Genomic DNA, 27,775 nt, shown 5'->3' with positions numbered 1-27,775 from the left:
CTTCATATTTTTTTCCTTTTCAATTTCCTCTCATTTAATATAAGTTTACGTACTTTCAAAGAGAAGTCCAACTCTATATTTTGTTACAACCTATACCTTAAAATATTGTATTATAACTCGAGACGTGAAAAATGACTATTTTAACCCTGAGTGGGTGTCTTGATTAATTATCAAGCCTCAACTAGAGAATAATATCCTAGTACTTTCTTAAGTTTCATAATCTTTATTTTCATACATAAGTTTTACGTCGAAGTTGATTTACGAATCGAGACCTTGAGGGCTTAATTGTAATTTTTATAATCAGTGATGGGCAATTTTGCAATTTTGCTTAATGGGTTTGAGTGGGATTGCATTACTCTCCGTCCCTCTCTTTTCTCCCTCAGCTGAAATCATATCTCACATTCTCTCTCTAAGTCTCGAACTCTCTCTAGGCCGAGAGCTTTACCTTGCTCTCCTCTCAACCCTCTCACAAATCGAACTCAAAAACTTGATATTTGGAATCCTTGTGACTCAAGGAACTAGCCTATACCCTTGCATGTGCCATCAGAGCACTGGACAATGACCTACCATGGAAGTCGTGAGCTTCAAGCTCTAGCCCTCAATCTCAGGTGAAATTCCTTCATAGTTATTGCTTTATAGGCTTTTAGCTATGTTGGAACTGAATATTTCTTCGAGTTTGAACTCAAGTTCATGTGTTTTTGACCCTATGTCACTCTGCACCGGCATGCCTAAGCTCAGCTTCAAACTCTGGCGAGATTGCCATCAAGTTTGAGGTTGATTAGTTTTGCAGTGCTCTTATATTAGTTCCTTCTTGTTTAGAACTGCAATTGATAAAGTTATATCCATTCTTGTGGTTCTAAACCTCTGCATGCTTCTCAGTGCAATTTCCCAGATTCCCACGATGATCACCGTTAGTTTTAACGACAGGAATTGAGATTCTGTTAACTCTAATGGAATCTACTAACGGAGAAGGTATATTTCGTTATCCCTGTTTAAATCCACACTGCACTAGTGCATGGCATCGGCGACGGCGAGTACGGCGATGTGTTCGCCGGCCACCTCTGACCCACGTGTTTTCTGGTGCGTGACACCACTGCAGCGGCGCGTGCGGTGACATGTGACAAACCCAAGACCTAACCCTAGGTTTTTCGGTGTTCTAATTCACGTGGTGCCCTCCATTTGTGCAAATTCGAAACCTAAATGGTTGAATTAGACTGTGTTCCATGAAAATGATGATTTAAGCTTATCTTAGCTTATATTGATATTCACATGATTGATTGAGGATAGGAAGGATATAGCCAATGAGTCTAATTGCGAGTAACACTCTGCTTACCTGTGCGTGGACTCCTTCGAAAAACCAATTTTTTTTACGGTATATATTTACGTATATGCTTTAATGCTTAACATGTGGATGCATGTTGTTGTGTTAGTCTCAGATGAGACTTGTGATGATATTGATAATATCTTTAGATCATTCATGATCTATTTTCACCACATTGTCATCATGTGATGAGTTGTATAGCTATCTTTGGTCGTAGATTTGTTTGCAGGTTTTATTTGTCCTAGTGGACACTAGGGTTGATGATTATTACTGGTATAGAGACTAACTAGTTATTGCTAGTATATTTCATGCTTGTTATACTTATGTTAGTGGATGCTAGCATGATTGATTGATGGAAGGTATGATTTTTGAACTTAACTTGATGGTTTTTCGTTGATATTGATGAATGAGTCTTTTCTATTATGGTACTATTATATTATATAGTTTTCGCTATATATGTGTTCAAAACAGGAGTTATTATGTTTAATGATGATTTTATAACTATGATAAAACTAATCCACTCACATTTTGTTTTATCGACTCCTTTAGGACATAACGAGACTAAAGAGAACACCTGTGGGGACAAGTGGGCGTGGTAATAAGGCTTCCATCCTTTGGACTATGAGTGATGGCTCATTTACTGTAGTTTTATCTTAGTTGTAATAATGTATGCATGATCGTACTTTTGATTATGCATAGCACCACACTTTGTGTTTATTGTTGTGTGAAATTTCTGGTTGCTCTGATCTGATGTGATTAATAACGGGGTTAAACCCGAGATAATTTGTGTCCCCAAGTGGGGAGGATGATAAGTACTTATGAAGCAGCTTTGGATTTATTATTTTCAATGAACATCTTTTGGTTCAAATTCTTGCACATCATAAATATCTTACTATAGCTTCGACATTGATTTGGCTTGTGACATCATCTCCCGACGGGATCATATAGTCAATTTAGTGTCGTCTAGTACATCACAACCTCGTAACTTGTGTTATTTGGGTTGCGGTGTGTCAATATTCCTACAAGTTAAGAATTTAAAGTTTTGTCGCCCAGAATTGGAATCATTAACTTTTGTATGACAACTTAAACACAAAAGGCACAAAAGCCTAATGATTCAGCATGGCCGGCCATAAAAGAAAGTTTGGTTTGGTTTCACTTACGCCACTCAAATGTGGGTAGTTATATAAAGGGGATTATAACACAAACCTCATTAGGTTTTCTATGAGGAAAGAAGGAAAAATACACTCCCTCTCTCTCTAGGAGGCCGACCCTAAGGGGGAGGATACTAGTATCCATCTCTCCCTTAGTCACTCACCTCTTCTTCAAATCCTTCCTTGGTGTGGAGATGTTAAAGGTTCCCTCTCTTGGGAACTTGGAGAATCCATTCATCCATCCAACTCCAAGAAACCCATGAAGTAAAGAAGCAAGGAATGAAGGCCCATCTTTGAGTGATTACCCTTTGCTTATACAAAGAGGAATCTACAAAGGTATAAAAAATATTAACTCTTTCTCTTTGTGAATTTGAGTTGGGTTTTTGGTTCACCACACTACTAGGCTTTAAATTTCATGGGTAAAATTTTATTTTGAGTGCATATGCTTTAGCTTCCGCTATTTAATTGTTAAATGTAATATTTTTGTTACTCAAATGAACTTAGAATAACCAAAATTTTCCTTAAAATATAAGAGATAGGTCTCTTTGATCTAACATTCTTATATCACTTGTCTCTTAGGTTGATTACATTCCTTGGATTCTATTATTCAGTAAACACATAATACATCAAGTAATGATTAACAATAAACATTGCCCTTTCATTAAACTAAATAAGAGTTTAACACATAAGTATTTCAAAAGTTATTTACATCAAATGAGTGGCTTTATAACCATACTTCCAACACATGTACCCACCTCCACCTCTATACCCACCATATTTTGCTGAGGACAATGGTTCAGTAGCGTCAAGAAACATCGAAGTTGTGAAACAGAAGATAGCTCAAGATCGAGGCTACTAAAACCAAAAACCAATTGAACCGAACCAAAAAACTGAGCCGGTTTGGTTCGCTTGGTTTAGGTTATTTTTTTTTTTTTTTTTTGTTGTTGTTGTTGTTATTGTAGATTTTTCGATCTTTGAACTGAACTAGATTGGGTGCAATATTTAGTTAAGGTTTCAATTTGGGTGATGAGATAGACTGTACCTAACGGTACTCACCCTTACTGCCACTACAAACACAATCTTTTAGGGATCTTAACAGACTTATAGTCATAGTACATGTAACTGCAGTAGAACCAGAAAATGTACATACAAAAACAATAAAAACGAAATACAATTATTAGGATATTGATGTCCAAGTTTAGCCATTGCATCAATTGTTATATTCGCCTCTCTCAAAATATTTTAGAACGATAATTTGTAAAAGGGGTGTGTTATCCACACACCCCTTTTTACTTCTCACACACCCCTTGTTCATTTATGTCCATTGATCTTCTTCAATTCATTCGATCCGACGGCCGAAAACTAAAAAGGTGTGAGAGAAGTAAAAAGGGGTGTGTGGATATCACACCCCTTTGTAAAAATCTTTTCGTGAGATGAATTAACAGTAGATTTAGTTATTTTTCTATAATTTTATGCACAATGTTTTTTATTTTTTATTTTATTTTTTATCAATAACGAATGATTTCCTTTCATAACATAGCCAATTATACTACTTGAATGAGAGAGACGAGGGAAAGAAACAACAATAGCAAACAAACAATCATAAACCTCTCACTGGGATGGTCATTCTTCATCAGAAATGAACCACCACCAGAAAAAGCTTGCCGCCTCCTATATTTGGAAATTATACACTTCTGTCATCCAAATCATCTTCCAAAATTGGCTCTAGCCATGGAAGAGCCTCTTCATTCCAAGTCCTGCGCTCGTTACAACTAGGCGTTCAGCGAGTGTGCCGCCTTGTTTGCCGTTCTCAGATGCCATTGACAACCAAAACTTTGAGAAAACAATTCTGTAAAACTTTGATCTCTTCTACTAGATGCCGGTCCACTCCTATATCGGCTTCTTCATCTTTTAGGCATAGGAGAAGGGCCAGTAGGCGATTTGAAACCAAATTGTGCAACTTCCCAATCTACTTTGAATAGTTAGTGACAAAAGCTTTTCAAAGCTTTAGAATGTCAGATGAATTCGAAGGTAGATTTGGAAACTGCATTAGACTGCTAAAATGAAAATAAAAGAACGAAATACGATGGATGAGTTCATAACAAGTGCCCGTTCCCAGCAAGCATGCAACTTAGGCTATTTATTCTACGGCTGGAGTGGAGTAAATATACACTAGTAAGAAATATATCCAAGACACCTTATCCTAGAGGTTTACACGCCAAAGGCTTCTTTAAAATCTATCAGCATATGCCTATGATCTCTCGTCTAACCCTCGTTTGGTCCATACTTATATAAAGAGATTGAAAAGCATACAGTTATGCATCCAGCTTCATCCTTCAATGATGGACTGCTTATTTACAATATCATTTTACACATTATGCAGTGCACATGCGCAAGACCGACTATAACAACTATTTCTAAATACGAGAAGTTGTATTCTTCTGCAGCAATGAAGTCCACGTGAAAAGAATGCTGATGAGTCCGTATTATACCATATATTTTATCCTAATCTTAGTATTAATTTATTGGTTCTTTTGGTAGAACTTTGATACTTTGTTATATATTTTTAATGTAGGACATTCGACTTCCTCTGGAGCAAAAAGTAACCAAACGGATGAATTTTGGAGTGATTCCAATTGGAGGATGTTCGTGAGTCTTTCAAGATGATTGTATCAAAATTCCAGATTTTTCTACTAAGCTGTTTGACCGTGGCAATGAAATTAAGGCCCAGCGCGCAGCTTTCCCAGATTGATGTTTATGGACGTTTTAGGTATTTTGAAGGTCAAGATGGCATATTTTGAGGAAGATTCTTTCTGAGGATTCGTAGGGGACTTCTCCAGTTTTCAAAAGAGAAATTTTATGACCAAATCGGAGTTGATTTGGTTGGTCAAAAGTCTTTCTTACAACTCCGAATTCTAGTTCAAATAGGAAACCTTTTGTTTTCTGTTTTATTATTTTATTATGTTTCCTAGTTTTATTCTAAGACCTTTTAAAGTTTTATTTTGTATTAGTATAAGTAAGGCTTTTTAGCCATTAGGTTAAAAAGGGGGAGAACGCATGTATTTTGGCTTTAGAGAGCTTTTAACGATTTAAGTTTATTTTCAAAGTGTTTTATATCCATGTTTTTAATAATATTTTATTTTATGATTGTTCGTAACTAGTTTCGTTTGCTAGGGCGAGGCCACGAGCCTTAGCAAGAATATGCAGTTTCGTTTCAATTTGCTTATGATATTATGCATGCAAGTTTTGAATTATTAAGCACTGTGCTTTAAACTATCTAATTGTCTTGATGATTGGCCACATTAGGACATTTTGAAAAGTAACTTTATGCAATTTTGGTGGAGGGTTGTCCCTGGAATTGGAGTTGGCTTCTTGTGGTTAATATGTGTAACTTCTTAGGATGGACGACACGTTTTAAGGGTTGTATGGTTTTTCAAAAGGTTTTCACAAAACTTAATAAGTCTTGCATGTTCACATTCAATCTGGACACCACAGACGGGTTGCATGTTAGATATGCGTTCTACGTTGGAGGTTCCAAGTAGGGCATACTTTAGGAAAACCTAACCTTCAAAATATGCATGTGTAATTCATAAGTAATTGGAAGAACTACGTAGGATTGTTAAAGCGACGGCGCAACCCTAGTGCTCAAATTTATTTTCTAAACTATTTTCTTTTGTTTTTTTATTACTTTGCCAATTTATTTAATTGTTTTTAATTAAATTCGTTTTTAATATTTTAGGTCATAAAATCAACATCTTCCAAACTTTGCTTTCAAATAATTAATTAAGATTTGATTTTAACATAAATTATTCATTCAATCCCTGTGGAAAACAACCTTACTTGCGCTGCTATACTACGACAACCTTGTACTCTTGCAAATATTTTTAAGTGTTTTTATCCCTGCTTTTGCAGGTGATAAAATCCCTATCAAGAAATTGGCACCGTTGCAGGGGATTGTTTTAAATAATTTGTGTTTATCAACTCTAAGTTAATCATTTTTGTATATAATTTTTTATTTACTTGATTTTATTTTATTTTTAGGTTACAACTTGATTTTGAAAGCAGTACACTGATGGAATTTGATCCTGCTGGATTCAATATACAATTACAAGGACCACCTTTATGGTTCAACTCTTTAAACCTACAATTTGTGCACTTTGCTGTTTGAAGACCCACGATATTTTAAGGAATATTTTCTAGATTATGTCCAAGAGCATATCAATATGAGAGACAACTCAGAAAGAAATTGGAACAATCCGTATTCAGAGTTCTATACCCCAAGTTTGCAAAAGCATCTTGAGCAGTATTTTGAGCACTTTAATGTGCCACAAGAACTTTAAGTGGAGGACAAGCTCTATAAATTGTTGGAATCAACTGAGTTATACATAGAAATAACCAATGAAGGATTTCTGATTCAAGCATTAAACTATGGGAAGAGCTTTAATGATTAGGAGGAGATTGGTGCAGGAACTGAAGAGCAATCTGCCACCCATTCACGTCCAGGGGAGAAAGCAGCACATGCTAAGCCTATAATCCCACCAGAACCGAGTGTTACCCATGTTTATGTGCCACCAAAACCTTTCCCACAAAGTTTGCAGGAAGACATGAGTGTTAATATGTTAGGAGAGGTTCACACAAATTTAACATCCAATATGTTGTATGATCAGCTCTCAAACACATTGATCGATTTGGATATAGGGCAGATGACTACTGATACAATTTATGTTGCTGAATTGGATGGTCTAGCAGTACAAGCATTCAAATTTAAAGAAAATCTAAGCGAGTCCTACGAGCAAGCTAAGATCTATAAGGGAAGGAAGAAAAAGCTTAGTGGCAGCCAAATTCTTCGTCACAAAATTCGGCTAATGCAAAAGTTGTGGGTGTTAAATACTAGATTAAAGTCAGTTCAAGGGAAACACAAGCCTCTCCGGAAGGGACTATTTTTTATTACAAGAATTCATTCACACATAAAGGCAGACATTAAGGACTCAATTGCAACATTTAAATACTTGGTCAATAAACATTAAGTCACTCATTACCTAATATTGCCCGATGATGCTGTAAAAGATTGGTTGACTTTACAAGAACAAGTGACGTGATCACCAACCTCTTTCAAATTCGTCTAGTTATAAACGTTAATTAAAGCGCTAATTGGGAGGCAACCCAATTTGTCTAACTCTTTTCTTTTTATTTCGTTTATTTTATTTTCCTGTTTTTATTCCTAATTACAAAAATCACAAAAAAAATAAAATAAATAAAAAAAATCAGAAAATTGAAAGAAAAACAAATTGCAATTTGTAATTCTTGTTATTTTTCTTTACTTATCTAATTAGGTTTTTGATTTGTGATTGCAGGCTGCATTCGAAACTGATTCGATCTAATCTCAACTACATGTGGAATCATACATTAATCGTTCATTCACCAACATACATGACCATATGAAAACCTATAATACATGCATGATTCTACAATAGGGTATCCAAGTGTGCAGAAGGGTCCATATATTGCAGATCAAGTTTTGTGCAGATTTTCCTTGGCATTCATAATCAGGAGACATGCAAAATAAATTCAGTCATACATGATACATGGACACAGAGACAAATTCCAAGAGGCAGTATACTGATGCATCGCATTGTACACAAATCCAGTGACTACCTTTCACAGATTCAGATCAAGAAACAACGGAATAAGTTTGGGGGTTGTTGGCTATTTACCTTCCTTTTGGATCTGAAAATCGTGGACTGGACTCTGCCAAAACTTTTCTTCCTCAAATCGATGTTTGAGTTCTCTTTGACACTCGAGTTTTCCTGGGCACAGATTTGGACATGCATGAGTTAGAATTTCAAATATCGCCAAGTGGAGACCATAATCGCAGAGAAAATGCACGATGGTGACAATCTGGGCTAGAATCAATTATCGCCATGGCTCGGTTCGGCTTTTGACAGAGATGGAAATGAATAGAGATACAGCTATAGAGGCACGGCTGGGTATCTGTGTTTGGGTTCGACAAATCCAGGACCATTGGAAGATTTGGAATGACTAAAGAGCTAGGTAGGAATTGTTCAGATCTGAGAGTTCTAGAGAGGAAGATTTGGTTTTGATTGCAGCAACCAAGGTTTTTATGAAAGGAAGAGCAATGAAAGAAAATGAGTGGATGAGCGTTTGGTTCTGGGCTCGAGGTATGGCAATGGCAAACATTAAGGTTCTTCAGCATGTGAGTGGGTCACAGGTGGGTCCGTGTCAATCCGTGTGGCCAGCTTCCCTCGCAAATGCATGTGTATTACCTGGGTTCTCAATGAAATGGGCTGGTGCATTCTTTGTTTACGTGGGCTCTTCATGGCTTTTTGTTCGGCCATCAAATTATCAAGCAACAAGTTTCTACTTCCAGCCCAGGTATTATTGTTCCTTTTCTTTTTGTTTTGTTACTTATTTAATTTTTTTTTCTTTTGTCTACTGTTTGTTTCTTTGATTAGTTAGTTGTTTTTGTTGGTCATTTTTCTTTGTTCTTTCTTTATGTGTTTCTTTTTCCACACCTTTTCACACCTTGAGGACAATGTGTGATTTAAGTTTGAGGGTGAAAAATAGAATTTTAGATTTTTAATTTATGAGTCAATAATTTTTTTTTCTTCAAATTTTAAGTTAATATTCATAGATTGTTTTAAACGTTAGAACAAATGGACATGGTGATGATTAATCCCACATTGGAATATTTTCCATTTATCGTTGCTTAGACACTAATTCATGAGTTATACTTTGAAAATTTGCACGTTCACATCATCATGGTTTATAGATTGTGGGGAGTGAGATTGAAACACTTACTTTTAGTCTAAGTTTATTTTTTATTTTTGTTTAAAGTAAAGTCAGTCATTGTTATAAAGTGATAATTGATCCACCCGAGGCTTTGCCTAGTAACCGGGCCAATCCTGCCTAATCAACAGTGATTCTCACGTCAAATAGTAGAGTCTTGGCATGGGGCAGGGTGGTTAGTTGGTTTCGTAGCCTTTTCAGCTCGAGTTAATAAGTCCGTAGGGGTGTTCTACACCTAGTGCCATAAAGCCTTATGGTTTGGGAGTCATTGACCTAAAGCTCGTTACATGGGTTGGATAGAAAGCTTAAGGGAACTGGCATTGCATAACTACCACTGTTACTAGAAAAAAAGAAAAAAAGAAAAAAAAATCGAAAGAAAAAAAAGAAGAAGAGAAAGTTCGAAAAGAGGAAAAAATTATAAAGTTAGTACGTGTGGAATAAAAAGGACAAGAAGTAAAGATTTTAGTCGAGTCTCTTTAATTATGTTGGTTCACTTTACACCAAAGGAAGTTCATGAATTATTTTTTAATTGATTATAAATGGCTTAGACTCTGTGGTGGGATTAGTTGGAACTTTTGGAAAGATATTCTAATTTTTAGCGTTTTCTATGGATTGCAACTTGAAGATGAAAATTTTGTCTTAGTTGAGTTTTAATAAAGTTTTTCTAGTTTGTTAGTTTTTATATTTGTTTTTGAGTTTTGTTTTCTTGAGGACAAGCTTAAAGCTAAGTTTGAGGGTATTTGATGGGTCCATATTATACCATATATTTTACCCTAATCTTAGTATTAATTTATTGGTTATTTTGGTAGAACTTTAATACTTTGTTACATATTTTCAATGTAGGACATTCGACTTCCTCTGGAGCAAAAAGTAACCAAACGGATGAATTTTGGAGTGATTCTAATTGGAGGATGTTCATGAGTCTTTCAAGATGATTGTGTCAAAATTCCAGATTTTTCTACAAGTCGTTTGACCGTGGTGATGAAATTAAGGCCTAGTGCGCAGCTTTCCCAGATTGATGTTTCTGGACGTTTTGGGTATTTTGAAGGTAAAGATGGCATATTGTGAGGAAGATTCCTTCTGAGGATTTGTAGGGGACGTCTCCAGTTTTCAAAAGAGACCTTTTGGGACCAAAGCAGAGTTGATTTGGTTGGTCAAAAGTCTGATTTTCTAAGAACTCTGAATTCTAGATCAAATATGTAACCTTTTATTTTCTGTTTTATTATATTATTATGCTTCCTAGTTTTATTCTAAAACCTTTTGGGGTTTTATTTTGTATTAGTATAAATAAGGCTTAGGTTAAAAAGGGGGAGAACGCACGCATTTTGGCTTTAGAGAGCTTTTGATGATTCAAGTTTATTTTCAAGGTGTTTTCTATCCATGTTTTTAATAATATTTTATTTTATGATTGTTCGTAACTAGTTTTGTTTGCTAGGGCGAGGCTACGAGCCTTAGCAAGAATATGTAGTTTCTCTTCAATTTGCTTATGATATTATGCATGCAAGTTTTGAATTATTAATCACTGTGCTTTAAACTATCTAATTGTCTTGATGATTGGCCACCATTAGGGTATTTAGAAAAGTAACTTGATGTAATTTTGGCAGAGGGCTGTCCTTGGAATTGGAGTTGGCTTCTTGTGGTTAATATGTGTAACTTCTTAGGATGGACAACACGTTTTAAGTGTTGTATGGTTTTTCAAAAGGTTTTCACAAAACTTAATGAGTCTTGTATATTCACATTCGATCTGGACGCCACAAACGGGGTGCATGTTAGAGATACGTTCTATATTGGAGTTTTCAAGTAGGGCATACTTTAGGAAAACCTAACCTTCAAAATATGCATGTTCATAAGTAATTGGAAGAACTATGTAGGATTTTTAAGGCAACGGTGGAACCCTAGTGCTCAAATTTATTTTCAAAACTATTTTCTTTTGTATTTTTTATTACTTTGCCAATTTATTTAATTGTTTTTAATTAAATTCGTTTTTAATATTATAGGTCATAAAATCAACATCTTTCAAACTTTGTTTTCAAATAATTAATTTAGATTTGGTTTTAACATAAATTATTCATTCAATCCCTGTGGTAAACGACCTTACTTGAGCTGCTATACTACGACAACCTTGTACTCTTGTAAGTATTTTTATGTGTTGTTGATGCACAAAACCGGAGGTTTTGGAACAACGTAAATCCGACCGTGAATCTGCAATAAATGTAAATAACACAAGATGTATCGTGGTTCACCCCAAGGTTTGGACTACGTCCACATTGATTATGTATTTATCTGAAAGGTGAGGGAGAGAACCTCTGTAATGAGAGGAGATGTGAAAGGGGTGAGAAGGCTCCATAAATGGTCTCCCCTAATTGTGAGGCTAAGTGGTCCTTTTATAGAATAAAGACTCCTCACTTATTACATATTTGCCCATTCCTTTATCACATAATTACATTTAAGTCCTCCGAGTATTTGTACGAGATCTAAATACGAGGCTCTAAATATGGTATAAACAGTAGTCCCCCAAGTCTTCAGTCAAGAGAGTCTTTTGGCTGGAGACTTGAAATTCAGTCCATGTGTGGGACGAAGTGACTAGATGTTTGTCTTGAACTGATGCTCGATATGAGGCGGTGCTAAATCTGAAATGATGATCAACTAGAAGTAGCACATGTTGCGAGGCTACTCGGCTCGTGGCTTATGTTGCCTTGGTTGGCTCGGCTTGTGGAGTTTAAAGGTGAGAGGGTCCCTTTTATAGAATAAGGGTTTGCTCCTCAATACATAAATGATGGGTTAGAGTTGATGCTCGCGGCGAGGCGGTTGCTCAGTAGGCAGCGATGCTCTCTAATAGTGGTGAGGTAGTCCATTTTATAGAATAAGGGCTCGCTCATTAATACATAAATAATGGGCCAAGTCCCCCAAGTATTTTTCATAAGGCCCAGTTGAGGCCCAATATATAGTACATAATGTAGTCCCCCAAGTTTTCGGTCAATAGAGTCTGTTAGCTGGAGACTTCAAATTGAATCAATGTATGGGCCGAAGTGGCGATTGTTCGGAGACAGTATTTGTATACCCTGCACTGAAACTTTGTAGGTGAAGCTTTGCAAGTGGCTTTGAAGCTAGAGCTCTGTAAATGACGCTTTTGAAGCTAGAGCTCTGTAAATGAAGCTGATTGATATGAGTGATGCTCATGAATGTTTATGTTGATTGACATGAGTGATGCTCATGGATGTTGTCATGAGTGATGCTCATGAATGTTGACATGAATGATGGTCATGAATGTTTATGTATGATTGTCATGAGTGATGCTCATGAATGTTTATGTATGAATGACATGGGTAATGCTCATGTATAATTTGGAGTACTGGGCGTACTTTTGATCACCTGATTGGTGGCATGAAGGAGAGTACGAGTTGTACATTTCATCACCTAGTTGGTGGCATGAATGGCTAGTTGCCAAATGATATTAAAGTACGAGTTGTACATTTCATCACCTGGTTGGTGGCATGAATGGCTAGTTGCCAAATGATATTAGAGTACGAGTTGTACATTTCATCACCTAGTTGGTGGTAATAGTGGCAGGTTGCCGAATAATTTTGGAGTACTCGGCGTACTTTTGATCACCTGGTTGGTGGTAATAGCGGTAGATTATCGAATAATTGTGGAGTACTGGGCGTACTTTTGATCGCCTGGTTGGAGCTATTTTAAGCTTATGGGCCTTCGCCCTCTACACAACATTCCAGCCCATTTATTTTGGGCTTTGCCGTTTTTTTTATTTTATTTTTTTTATTACCCTCTGATGGGGTTTAGACAGATGTCTCTGAAAGATAAGAAAAATAAATTACATCACTAAAAAATGAATGCGACCCTCTGATTAATGGGTCAGACCCATAATTTTCTTTTCTCTTTTGCAAATGGCAGACAAGAAAATCACGTCGAGTGTCTCTTTTCCCCTTCTACTTTTGCTGATAAATTCAGTGGAGTCTTCAGATTGCAAATGGCTTTTACTTTCTTAGAAATCAGGAAATGATTTCACATGCAAACCAAAAGCACTTTCTCCTTTTGCTTTCTCAGAAATCAGAAAATGATGGCTGTTTTCTTTTGCTTTTGTCTCCCATGTGCTCTTGTAGAAGTAGGTGGGTAGCCATGCTTGCTTTCTACTTCCTGTCCATTATTCTCATATATATTCTCTTTTTCTTTACTCTAGTAAGATCAACTTGTCCTTACTGTTGAAATCTGAAATAGGAGATGGAGCCGGAAGCACCTTGAAGCCATTGTTCAGAGGTTCTGGTTGCCGCCGCCACGTGGTCTTCCCATAGCGATTTCCCGCTCCAGTATGAGCTTTTTCCTCACCTCCGCTTCGAGTCTTCGCCTTCGCACAAGCTCCGTCGCAATAATCTCCTCCCTGATCCTCTCCTTCTCTAGATGGCGTTCGATGGACAGACCTCGGGTTGTGGAGCGGGTCTAGGTTCAATCCCATATCCGGATTTCGAAATATAGCTATCTGGCCTTTCGTCCACCGATCGGGATTTGAACTCCATTGAATCATTCAATAGAATGTTGCGCTTTGAACTTTGAATTGGTAAAGTACAGAAATGAGAAAGAAGAAACGTTTCTGGTTGGAGGTTGCAGTTACAACAGCAAAGTATATACTCTATGGCTGGATACACGATGGAGAAATAGTGACGACATGCTGGGTGGGTCGGCGGGCCCACGGAGGAAGGGAGGGGAGAAGCAGAAGTAGGTGGAGACGTGTCTATGGCGTGGGCAGTGCCACGGGAGATCTCCTCATTGTTTATACATATTTACAGATTCCTGAGCTTTCCAAATTCTTTTCCTTCGTGCAACTTTCAGCCCTAGCTGTTTAAGCTTGTTAGAAATTTGAGCTGATGAAACTTTTAGCCATGAACTTTTAGTTGGACCAAGTCGTGTAGACGGAGACTGAGAGTGCGGAGACTGGTCAGATTTCCAAAAATTCCACTGAGAATCACATCGGATAGAGCCACGCCGGGAAGACGAATCACTGTGACACGGTTGTTCTCACAGTTGACGCTAGAGATGAGGCATTGGACGGAAGAAGTTGAAACATCCTCTAGGTCCAGGTCCTGCCATGGGTACACATCAATTTCGTCATCCCGATCCTGCAAGTTTCTGCAACTCTTGGATCTGACTCACCCAGAATCTCCTTTTGGATCTTCAAACCCGACCCGTGACATAAACTGGAGATCCACTGGAACCACCTTTAGTACCAGATGCACTGGAACCACCTTTAGTACCAGATACAGCTTGCATGTCGGAGCACTTCGTTGTAGACTCCATCTTATGCCGGTGGTGGCGAGGTTGCGCCTGCGATGACAGCACAGCTCGGGAAAAACTCAGGAAAAACTCACTCGACGCCCTCGGATGTGGGAGCGGTGGCGGCGTAGTTGGTGTCGAGATCGAGGCTGTAGCTGAAAAATTCAGGCTCCGAAGTCAACGGGGGTGAGAGGTCGAGCCTCTCCGATCTCATCCGCCATGAGACGACGCTGCACCGTGAAACATGATAAGCTACTGGTGCAGTAGGATGACCGAGAGCTGAGGCGAGAGATTTAATTCCCTGGTTTCCTGAATCAGAACCCAAAACCCAAAAAACGACTTTTATCTTTCCTGTGGGTTTGTGAGGAGTGTTTGAGATTTGGATCTTTTCTGTTCCTGGGTTTTTATGATTTTGCAGATGTGTGGAGGTGAAAAAATGAAAAATAACCGACATAACTTTTCGTATCGATTCCCACAGACGGCACCAAATGTTGATGCACAAAACCGGATGGGTTTTGGAACAACGTAAATCCGACCGTGAATCTGCAAGAAATGTAAAGAACATAAAATGTATCGTGGTTCACCCCAATGTTTGGGTGACGTCCACATTGATATTGTATTTCTTTGAGAGGATTGTGAGGAAGAGAGAATGAGAGCCTCTGTAATGAGAATGAGGCTTTGGGGATCGTAGGCCTAAGAATTGGCCTCCCTTAATTAGGAGAGTGAGGGGTCATTTTATAGAATAATGGCTCCTCACTTATTACATATTTGCCTCTTCATTTATTACATAATTACATTTGAGTCTCCCGAGTATTTGTACGAGATCTAAATAAGAGGCTCTAAATATGGTATAAACAGTAGTCTCCCAAGTCTTCAGTCAAGAGAGTCTTTTGGCTGGAGACTTAAAATTCAGTCCATGTGTGGGCCGAAGTAACTAGATGTTTGTCTTGAACTGATGCTCGATATGAGGCGGTGCTCAATCTGAAATGATGATCAACTAGAAATAGCACACGCTGTGTGGCTACTTGGCTCGTGGCTTATGTTGCCTTAGTTGGCTCAGCTTATGGCGTTTGAAGGTGATGGGGTCCCTTTTATAGAATAAGGGCTCGCTCTTCAATACATAAGTAATTGGCTAAGTCCCCCAAGTATTTTTCATGAGGCCTAGTTGAGGCCCAATATATGGTACATAATGTAGTCCCCCAAGTCTTCGGTCAATAGACTCTGTTGGTTGGAGACTTCAAATTAAATCCATGTATGGGCCGAAGTGGCGGTTGTTCGGGCAGGGTACGGGTTGTACATTTCATCACCTAGTTGGTGGCATGAATGGCTAGTTGCCAAATGATATTAGAGTACGGGTTGTACATTTCATCACCTGGTTGGTGGTAATAGCGGCAGGTTGCCGAATAATTTTGGAGTACTGGCCGTACTTTTGATCACCTGATTGGTGGTAATAGCGGCAGGTTGTCGAATAATTGTGGAGTACTGGGCGTACTTTTGATTGCCTGGTTGGAGCTATTTTAAGCTTATGGGTTTTCGCCCTCTACACAACATTCCAGCCCATTTATTTTGGGCTTTGCCGTTTGTTTATTAGTATTTTTATTACCCTCTAGTGGGGTTTATACAGATGTCTCCGAAAGATGCGCAAGGTCTTACAAGATGCGGAGACACGATACTCCAACATTGAGAAATTGGCTCTAGCATTGGTCATATCTGCTCGAAAACTTCGCTTTTACTTCCAAGCACACTCCATCATCGTGTTTACCAATCATCCTCTTCGACAAATACTCCAAAGTCCTGACACTTCCGGGCGAATGATCAAATGGGCAATAACATTGGGTGAGTTTGACATCTCCTACCAACCAAAGCTAGCTGAGAAGGGTCAAACAGTGGCAGACTTCCTCCCCGATTTCACATATCCTGTTGACATTGTTTCTACACCTAAATAAGTGGTTTCATTACCCTTGGAAGCTTAGAAAATATAACCAACAGCCCCAGCATGGAGTCTATATGTTGATGGCTCGTCCAACCAATAAGGTTGTGGAGCAGGACTAGTCCTTACGACCCTGACAAAGTGGCGATGGAGTATGCTCTTCATTTTAAATTCAAGGCGTCGAACAATGATGCCGAATATGAAGACCTCCTAGTAGGCTTACGTTTGGCCAAACACCTTGGGGTTAAACGAATTGATAGCTTCAGTGACTCCCAATTGGTGGTTAACCAGGTTATTAACAACTTTGACGTTAATGATAGCTCCATGGCAGCATATCTGGCACAAACACAATTGTTGCTCAAGCACTTCCACTATCAGATCACCCAAATTCCTCGACCGGCAAACAGTCATGCAGATGCTTTGGCTCGCCTCGCCTCAGCGGTGGAAGACAAGATTGGGAGAAAAATTCAAGTCGAATTGTTGGCAGCACCAAGCACAATGGCTGCGGAAGTGTGCAACTTACAACAAGAAGATAGTTGGATTACCCCGATTTATAGATTCCTTGCTCATGGCACCCTTCCAAATGACGAAGTCCAAGCTAAGCAGATTCGATACAAGGCTACCCGTTACTTGATCATTAATGACTAACTCTACTAGCGGGGTTTTAACCTATCATACCTAAGATGCCTTACGCCCGCAGAGGTGGAAACTGTCATTTGGGAAATACATGAAGGAGTCTGCGGAGATCATGCTGCATCTCGATCCTTAGCACACAAGGCTTTTCGCCAAGAATATTATTGACCAACACTCCACCAAGATGCTATCAGAATATCCCACTTATGTGATAAGTGTCAACACTATGCAACTATTCCTCACTCATCTCCCGAGCCGCTCACTCCTGTGATCAACCCTTGGCCCTTCGCCCAATGGGGACTTGATTTGATCGGCCCAATGCCTGCAGGGAAGGGCAAAGTTCGTTATGCAATCGTTGCAGTTAACTACTTCACAAAGTGGGCCGAAGTAGAACCCTTAGCAACCATTACTGAGGCAAAAATAGAAGACTTCGTATGGAAGAACATCCTTTGCAGATTTAGCATTCCTAATGCGATAGTCACTGACAACGGGCGACAGTTTGACAACAATAAGTTCAGGATGTTCTGCTCTAAGTTCAACATCAACTTATGTTTTGCCTCCCCAGCTCATCCCCAGTCTAATGGACAAGTTAAAACCATCAACAAAATAATCAAGCGAACTTTGAAAACCAGCTTGGATAAGGCTAAAGGTTGTTGGCCAGAATTTGTACCCCAAGTTCTTTGGTCATATCGCACTTCGTATCGGACATCAATAGGAGAAACCCCATTTTCACTTACCTTTAGTACAGAGGCAGTTGTCCCAATTGAGCTTGAGTAAGCAACGTTCCAAGTCCAGAACTACGTGCAAAGCGAAAATGACAAACAACTTACCCTCAACTTAGATCTAGTCAAGGAACACAGAAACCAGGCTCACTTGAGGAATGTCGCCTACAAGCAGCGCATCTCCAACTACTATGACTCAATGGTCTAACCTCGTTCTTTCAAAGTGGAGGACTGGGTATTGAAGAAAAGATTACTCTGCGACAGAGTCCCGAGTGAAGGAACACTTAATCTAAACTGGGATGAACCGTTTGAAGTTGTTGGCATCAGTTGCCCTGACTTATACAAGCTTAGAAGCTCCGATGGCAAGATCCTTGACCATCTATGGAACGCTGATCACTTGAAGTACTATTACAAGTAAACTCACATTGTACAAGTGTTAAGCTTCAGCCGTTCGACATCCTATGTAACGAAGACTATTTGGCATGAATTCAATAAAGAGGTGATTTAGACAACTCGATCATAATCCTCTTACATTCCTAGCAATGAAACACTCGAGTTCAAAGCTTCAACATGAATGCTTCCAACATGAAACAAAGTCTAAGTATATGTCAACAAGACTATACAAATAAACGAACAGCTTCACAATATATTCGTTCAATCATACATTCCAACACATTCATACATAAGCCAACTGTGCTTTGAAAGGGTTCAACATATTTTGTGTCATTCGACACTTGCTACAACGTGCCTAGACACCTTGCCCTTATTCTCACAAACCAGGTGATGAAATGTACAACCCGTATTCTAATATCATTTGGCAACTCGTCACTCATGCCACCAACCAGGTGAAGAAGGAACTCATCTTCATGCCACCAACCAGGTGATGAAATGTACAACCTGTACTCTCCTTCATGACATCAACCAGATGATGAAATGTACAACCCATACTTTAATATCATTTGGCAACTTGCCATTTATGACACCAACCAGGGGAAGAAGGAACTCACCTTCGTACCACCAACCAAGTAATGAAAGCAACTCACCATTTATTCCACCTACCAGAAGACGAGTGGTACAATTTGTACATGTGAACTCCTAGTATTTACAAATAATAAAAAACCTTCAAGCTTGACAACTCAACTAGGGGAGCACTTATGCCCAACAAGAGTTATAGTCACCAACAAAGTCTTATTGCAAGCCAACAACAACTTCAGTGCATGGCATACGAAGATTAAGCTATTCAGCCCTCTTGCATCTGCTTCAAACATTTCCCCTCTGTAACAATGCAAACACTACAACTCGTAGAAAGTTTCACACTCTTGATCAAGACAGTGTGAAGCAAAACCAATTTATGGTGCAAACAAGAGATTCATCAATGAAGGGCAACCACAATTCTCAAAAGTTTCACATACTCTTGATCAAGACAGTGTGAAGCAAAACCAATTTATGGTGCCAACAAGAGCTTTATCAAAGGAGTTCAACCACAATTCTCAAAAGCTTCACACTCTTGATCAAGACAGTGTGAAGCAAAACCAATTTATGGTGCCAACAAGAGCTTCATCAATGGAGGGCAACCACAATTCTCAAAAGCTTCACACTCTTGATCAAGACAGTGTGAAGCAAAACTAATTTATGATGCCAACAAGAGCTTTATCAAAGGAGTTCAACCATAATTCTCAAAAGCTTTACACTCTTTATCAAGATAGTGTGAAGTAAAATCAATTTATGGTGCCAACAAGAGCTTCATCAATGGAGGACAATCACAATTCTCAAAAGCTTCACACACTCTTGATCAAGACAGTGTGAAGCAAAACCAATTTATGATGCCAACAAGAGCTTCATCAAAGGAGTTCAACCACAATTCTCAAAAACTTCACACTCTTGATCAAGACAGTGTGAAACAAAACCAATTTATGGTGCCAACAAGAGCTTCATCAATGGAGAGCAACCACAATTCTCAAAAGCTTCACACATTCTTGATTAAGACAATATGAAACAAAACCAATTTATAGTGCCAACAAAAGCTTCATCAAAGGAGTTCAACCATAATTCTCAAAAGCTTCACACTCTTAATCAAGACAGTGTGAAGCAAAACCAATTTATGGTGCCAACAAAAGCTTCACCAATGAAGGGCAACTACAATTCTCAGACCTTCGAAGTAAATTCAATTTATATGGTTCATTCAAACCTTCGACTACTACAAGGTGTGGCTTGCATCACAATCTCTTCCTCAACAGTGTAGAAGCAAAATTTGTATATGTTGTCTCACTTACATTTTCAAATTTCTAGTTTCCAAAAAAAAAAAAAAAAATCAGGAAATTCAACAAAGCTTCATCAATGGAGGACAACTACAAATTCTCAAAAGCTTCACACTATCCTGATCAAGATAGTGTGAAGCAAAATCAATTTATGGTACCCAACAAAAGTTTCAACTCCAAAGCTTCACCTACAAAGCTTCAACTCCAAAGCTTCACCTACAAAACTTTAACTCCAAAGCTTTACCAACAAAAGCTTCATCAATAGAGGACAGCTACAAATTCTCAAAAGCATCATACTATCTTGATCAAGATAGTGTGAAGCAAAATCAATTCATGGTACCCAACAAAAACTTCAACTCCAAAGCTTCACCTACAAAAGCTTCAACACAAAAGCTTCACCTACAAAAGCTTCAACACAAAAGCTTCACATACAAAAGCTTCAACACAAAAGTTTCACCCACAAAAGCTTCAATACAAAAGCTTGACCTACAAAAGCTTGACCTACAAAATCTTCACCCACAAAAGCTTCATCCAAAAAAAGCTTCACCTACAAAAGCTTGACCCACAAAAGCTTGACCTACAAAAACTTCACCCACAAAATCTTAACCTACAAAAGCTTCACCCACAAAAGTTTGACCCACAAAAGCTTCACCTACAAAAACTTAACCCACAAAAGCTTCACCTACAAAAGCTTGACCCACAAAAGCTTGACCTACAAAGCTTCAACACAAAAGCTTCACCTACAAAAGCTTCATACTATCTTGATCAAGATAATGTGAAGCAGAATCAATTCATGGTGCTCAACAAAACTTTAACCTCAAAGCTTCACCAACAAAGCTTCAACACCAAAGTTTCACCTACAAAGCTTTAAATATATATATATATATTTTTTTTTTTTCGGAAATTCGAAAATTCGAAAATTTGAAAAAAAAAAATCGAAAGAAAAAGAAATTTACCTAGGCCTCCTCTTCTTTGGGCCTAACAACTTTCATAACAAATATATATGAAGAATGAGTTTTGGGCTACTACTTAGAAAGGAAATGCCTCATTCGTCAACTCCCTTAACCAGAGACTTGAGGGATTCCTACCATATGCTACTGCACCTTAATACTCGGAAGTCTCATGACCACTCAGTGACTTGGATTTTTCAAATCTCCAAACTAGAAGTTTTCCTCACTCGGGAAATTACGGGAGCATTACCTCAACCTACATGCTTCACTCACAAAGCTTCAATATACAAGCTTCAACAAAAGGAAAAATTCAAAGAACTTAGTGAAGAAGGCCTTGGTGTATTTAATACAATACGTTGAAATGAAGCAAAGCTTGTTTATTGATCTCCGATAAGTTACAAATATGTACATATACATGAATCAAAATAAACAAACAAGAGGAAGCCTTACAAAGGTTGCTTAGGAGAAGTCTCAGCAGCCGGCAGAGCCTCAAAAAGAGGAGGCACCAGATGGTGATTATTCGGAGCCTCAATACTAGGCAAAACCCTAGAAGAATGAGGCACTAAATGTTGATCATTTGGAGTTTCATTACGCGGTACAGCCTCAGAAGACGAAGACAATAAATGCCTTTGGAACAAACCCACAAACCTCTGATGATCAAGTAAAATCTGACCATCAGATTCCCGTAGCTGGTCGAGCTTCCTCTTCATGTTTGTAGCATAGTCATGTGCGAACCTGTACAACTGTTTATTCTCATGCTTGAGCCCTCTGATCTCCTGTTTGAGACTTATCACTTCAGCCGCCAATGATTCAACTTGGCGGATTTGAGCAAATAGGCGTTGACCATATTAGACACAGAACCTGCACACTGAACACTAAGAGCCAAAGAATACTTAACAACCAACTCATCAGACCGTTTGGAAAGTAGTCTTTTATCTTTGGGAGTGAGAAGGTTCCTGGCCACCACCGCAGCGATCATATCATTCTTCATCACAAAGTCCCCAACGGTAAGATGACCAGTAGGGGATAATAAGGATGGGCGCCATATGTTGTCTTGAGAAGGCATGGCTACCTCTTCACCAAAGTTCAAGTAAAAACGACGGTCGGATGGGCCAGACATTCTCAGAAATGATGAAGGAGAAATGAGGTGCAATAAATCTATGAAGTAAGGGGAAAATTCTTACAAGCAATAACTCTCTGAATGTACTCCTTACACACAATTGTTGCCCTTATAAAAGAAAGGGCAACAGCCCCGTTGGTTCAAAAATCGAAGAGGCACCACTCTCCGGATTCCGAAGAGGCACCACTCTCCGAATTCCGAAGAGGCATCACTCTCCGGATTCCGAAGAGGCATCACTTTTCACACGCAACATCAACTCCTCGGGTACCACAGATAAATTTACCAAAGATCTCTAACAAAGTTTAGACACATAAATTTTGAAGATCCAGCTACCCTACCATTACCCACAAGGGTAAAGGAACAACACCACTGCTTGATAACTAGAAAGTCCCAATGTGTGTCAACCTCCGTGCTCCGTGGCAAGGCACACTGGCAAAAATGCCCAACCTTTACTCACATTCGAGAAAACACTCCCAACAAGATTGCTTGCTTAAAAATCGAAGAAGAACCACTCTCTGACTCTCGAGAGCCAGACTCCGAACAAGATTACTTTATAAAAAATCGAAGAAACACTACTATCCGAATCTTAAGACTCAGGGCTGGTTTGGTATTGCTGTGCTTTGAAAAAAAGCTGCTGTGAGAATAAGCGGCTGTGCTGTGAGAATAAGCGGCTGTGAAATAAAGCCAGTAGAGTGTTTGGTAAACTTTTTTGTGAAAGTGCTTTTGGAAAAAAAATCAGGATGATAGTGTGTCTTTTCATTAAAGGAGCACTGTAGCTTCGTGTGCTTTGAAAAAACTGGCTTTTTTTCAAAGCAGCAAATAGCAGCTTCAGCTTTTCCTTTGATTTTCAGCTTATTCTCACAGCAGCTTCCAAAATAAGCCCTTTTTTTTCAGTTTACCAAACACAAAAATGACCCTCAGCTTTTTTTCACAGTGGCTTTTTCTAAAATCACCTCAATCCCAAACGGGGCCTCAGACTTCCAACATGATTGCTTTCTCGAAAATCGAAGAAGCACCGTTCTCTAAATCTCAAGAGGCAGATCCCCAACAGGATCGCTTGTTCGAAAACTGAAAAGGCACCGCTCTCCGAACTTCGAGAGCCAGATTTCCTTGGATAAAGGTTGTCTGCAATCTTCACACGCAACATTAGCTTTCCAGATACCACATGCCACTTTTTCAAAGCGCTCTGACAAAGTTAAAACATGTGAAGCTTGCAGCTCCCACTACATTGTTATGACCAAGAAGGGTAAAGGAATAGCATTATTACTTGCTAAAAAATCGAAGAGGCACCACTCTCCAAATCTCGAAAGCCAGACTCCCAACATGATTACTTTCTCAAAAATCGAAGAGGCACCGCTCTCCGAATCTCAAGAGCCAGACTCCCAACAGGATTGCTTTCTCAAAAATCGAAGAGGCACCGCTCTCCGAATCTCGAGAGCCAGATCCTCAACAGGATTGCTTGTTCGTAAACCGAAGAGGTATCGCTCTCCGAACTTTGAGAGCCAGATTTCCTTGGATAAAGCTTGTCTGCAATCTTCACTTGCAGCATCAACTTTCCACATACCACATACCTCTTTCGGCAAATCTCCTAGCTCGGCGACTTGGGGGACTCCTACTATAGGGTTTTGTATCGCACTTGACCAAGCCCGAAACTACAAGTAAGCTTCAAGTGAAATTGATACATTACCTTGTGCATCTTCTTCGGTTAAAGATACCACCCCTGGATGAAGGAAAAGTACTTCGAGAGAAGATGTCACATCTACGTATGAGACAGATAAGGCAAATGAAAATGATACCACACTTCGGTACTTAGAAGTTTCGTGATTACTCAATATCTTGGATTTTGCAAGTCCCCAACCGAGGAGCTTCCCTCACTCTAGAACATAGGGGAGCACTGTTTGTATCATACTTGACCAATCCCGAAACTACTGAGCTCTAGTCAACGTTATACCGTCAAGGACCCAGAAGAGTTTCCCTACAACCAGGAGGCCAATCACAGCACGACATATGTCGACATCAGAAGCCAATCATAGCGCGACACGTGTCAACATCAGAAGCTAATCACAACACGACACGTGTCAATGTCAGAGTGAAACTAGAAACTCTCTTCTATAAATAGAGATCATTCTCTCACAATATTTCCTAATGTCATTTGTACTAAATCATTCACTAGTACTCACTAAAGGAGAGCTTGAACTTATGTACTGATGTAAACCCTTCACAATTAATGAGAACTCCTCTACTCCATGGACATAGCCAATCTGGGTGAACCATGTACATCTTGTGTTTGCTTCTCTGTCCCTATCCATTTACATACTTATCCACACTAGTGACCGGAGCAATCTAGCGAATGTCACAAACTTCAACACTTTCTGTTGTAACAAAGTCCTCACTGATTTTGTGCATCAACAAGTGTTTTTATCCCTATTTTTGCAGGTGATAAAATCCCTATCAAATGCCATAGTGAATTACAAACAGGTCGGCACAGAAGCTGAGTTATAAGTACAACATATATGATACACAATATGTTAGCAGATGCAACGATTATTTAAAACAACAAATTCATAGGATTTGAAAGAATAATACAAGAATTAATCTGCAATTCTTCAACCATGCACCAAAATCATCTTTATTGCATGAACATGTTGACAATAGCCCTCCAGTAGCCAACCAACTGAAGGGAAAAGGTTTCAGGCACGAAAATGTCAACAATGACACTCCAGTAGTCAACCAACTGAAGAGAAAAGATTTCAATCAAAGCCCACAATAGAAGGAATCCAGTGAAGTGGCAGAGGTTAAATTATCGGCCAATGAACTGGTGTGGCATGTGTGTGGGTGTGAGACAGTTGAACACCATGTTACATGAGCACTCAAAAGCTAGGAAAGTAAGTTAACCTGGGTCGGAATGCTTTTTCCAGTTTGAGCTTCAATTAGCAAGCCTGCTGTAAGACCAATCATTGCCCATGCACCATTAATTGCTTCAATTTGACGTTTTCTCTGTAATCACGACAATATTTTTAGAAATGAATAACTTCTACGTATGATATGTAATCGTAAGAAAGCTTGAAATATGACATCAGCTGACCCCAGTTATCTTGCATTTTCTGATACATTAGTAACAGAAAAGAAATGAAAATAAGGATAGGGGCCTCATCAAGGAACCAACTCTTGTTTTAAAAGAAATCAATATTAGCTAGAGGATACTGAAATATATGAATTGTACATGAAATTGGATATTACTTTAATACACAAGTTTGTCGGACAAGTCATTTTCATACTCGCTACTTAACAAAGCATGCAATTCCTTAACCTTGTATTTCTCTTTTGCTTTAATTTCTTCCATTTGCTTGGCAGCCAACCGCTTGGCTTCCAAAGGATCAACCATTATCACTTCAATATTTGATGCTCCTTTCTTTGAAGAAACCTGTACCAAAAGAAAATACAAATCATGGTTCAATCAGAAAAAATAAAATAAAATAAAAGAAAAAAAGAAAACACATGAATTCTCTTTTTTATCAACTGTAAGTTAATTACCAAGAGAAGGAAGAAATGGAACCAGGAAAAATAAGTTTCACCATATAGCTTCAGTTTGATCATGTACTAAGATTGGCAACAGTGCATAAAATGAAAAGTGAAAGATGCAACTTCGTCGACTTCTAATTGAATTGGATTTGACGAAACAATTTTTCTAAGATTCTGAATATATTGAAGTATTTTACAATAAAAGTCTTTTTTAATTGTAGACCAAACCTAGATGATATTCAAGGAAAGCTCTTCCAGTAAGTCATAGACTGACTAACTTGTTTGAACTCAACATCCCTAGATGCAGCTTGCCACTAACTGAAATTGATTGCCTATGTTCGGGAGGTAACGGGCAACTAAAGTATACAAGAGTGAACATCATTGCTGGAACCTCCTTAACTTATGAGGATGCATAGCAAGCAAGCACATACAAGTTGGTTGATGATTCCTTTAATTTAGTTTCTACAGATTATTGTTAGACGAAAGTAGAACACTCAAACAAGACTGGAAATTTAAGCAATTGATCAAACTGCACTTAAAAGTCTCAAACCCCGACCCAAATGCAATCAATTTTAAAACTTTTAGGACTGTGGTTTCAGCTGTTATACTTGATATGAAGGTTCCAGAAACTGATGATGCATTATTAAGTAGGAAGACAATGAACTACGAACATCCGTATCTAATGTCTAGACATTCAGACCAACTACATACCTAAAATATCTTTGACCATATTCAAACCAATACATTGGTGTTATACATGTGGAATCCTTGGGGTTGATTCATACATTAGGATTGGCCAACAATTGAAGAGCACTGCCATTGGCTCTGTAAGCAACTACACTTCCACCTTGGTGTCTTCTCCAACCCCAACTGCAAAACAAATAAAATTTTGAAAAAAATTATAAGCAAGAAACAAGCTTAGAAGCTTGGATATTCAAAGTTCTAAATTATATAAGAATCCATCAACAAAGCAATAACTACGCTAATTACAATTGAACAGATTACCATACAGTCATGGAGAAGACCATCTTAATGACCTCAAACAATAAATTGTTATTGTTGTGCTCAGTCCAATTTATGTTCATGTTCACCCTCTCAATGGGGTTCACTTGTATTGCTACAGAATAAGGGCGTTCTTTCTGAGCCACGTCAAGTTGAGCCAGAATTTAAGTGATAGATTGCATAATGCACAGAAATATCATTATTTTCCTTCGACACTCTTTGATTACTAACACTGCTCAAACAAAAGTTTTCATAACTCCCCAAATGCACCATTCAAGCCCGTAAATTACAATCTTCAACTTTACGAAACTCAGAAAATCACTCAAGAAATCAGATTATTGCATCTCCCATGCGCAACTATGATTCTGATGTACAAAAACATATACAATCAGTAAACCAAAATAATTTCAGCCTACCACAAAAAGGTTAACGGGGCAGTCTAAATTAGAAACTTACCCTTGTACCAGAAAAGGATAATGGGGCATATCATATGTGTATTATGGCCAATTCATCATATTTTCATCAATTAAATTTTTCTGTCACGTAACTCTTGGGATATTTATTTGTATTAAGCACCACACTGTTGAAATATCAGCCAATATTTCTTAACAAAATAACTGCTAAAACATCACAAATGAAACATAAATCGACCCCCTCGAAGACATTTTTTATATTTTATTTTTCATTTTCTCAGTAACCAAACATAAATTGCACAAAGCTAAAGAAACGAGCAGGTAATTCCAGTTGTTGGAGTAATACAAAAGTGGGTGTGAGAGTTTAAAACTTGTTTTCCGCGAAATCAGTGGGCAGAAGTGAAGAAAGACTGAGAATTGGACCGAGATAGGAAAGGTAAGCAAGAGAAAGGATTGGACTTACTTGTAGAGAGGCGCAGAGCGACGATGGTGATTGGGAAAGGATGAGCTTTGAGTGAAGAGGAGGCCTCCATTGATAGGTAGCAGAGATGTGGACGACATCTTCCCCTTTCGTACGTGTTCTGTTCTTCTCTAACCATTTCGGTTCGGTCTACCATTTTATATGCACGATTTTATTTTTCAGACCACATTTCAGTTTTACCC

The 27,775-nt window shown here is 38.5% G+C and overlaps 1 protein-coding gene and 1 long non-coding RNA gene across 3 annotated transcripts; one reads left to right on the top strand and one right to left on the bottom strand.

Annotated features, from left to right (window-relative positions):
• Positions 1-373: 373 nt before the first annotated feature.
• On the top strand, positions 374-2,189 carry LOC126608646 (uncharacterized). Its single transcript, XR_007617933.1, has 2 exons — positions 374-608; positions 1,871-2,189. It is a non-coding gene; the product is annotated as an uncharacterized LOC126608646 (long non-coding RNA).
• Positions 2,190-24,667: 22,478 nt separating this feature from the next.
• Positions 24,668-27,741, bottom strand: LOC126609371 (uncharacterized). 2 transcript variants are annotated; one of them, XM_050277301.1, is made up of 5 exons: positions 27,576-27,741; positions 26,483-26,567; positions 25,486-25,599; positions 25,071-25,172; positions 24,668-24,909 (listed from the first exon to the last, which is right to left on the bottom strand). In XM_050277301.1, exons 1-5 carry the CDS (start codon positions 27,671-27,673, stop codon positions 24,805-24,807), a joined length of 504 nt encoding a protein of 167 aa, XP_050133258.1. In that variant the 5' UTR covers positions 27,674-27,741; the 3' UTR covers positions 24,668-24,804. The 2 variants fall into 2 exon arrangements, with proteins under 2 accessions (XP_050133258.1, XP_050133259.1); XM_050277302.1 differs by having other exon boundaries at positions 24,668-24,849.
• Between the last annotated feature and the right edge of the window lie 34 nt (positions 27,742-27,775).

This window comes from Malus sylvestris, chromosome 16, assembly GCF_916048215.2.
Source record: "Malus sylvestris chromosome 16, drMalSylv7.2, whole genome shotgun sequence".
Taxonomy (NCBI): domain Eukaryota; kingdom Viridiplantae; phylum Streptophyta; class Magnoliopsida; order Rosales; family Rosaceae; genus Malus; species Malus sylvestris.
This window is presented reverse-complemented; position numbering and strand designations above follow the sequence as displayed.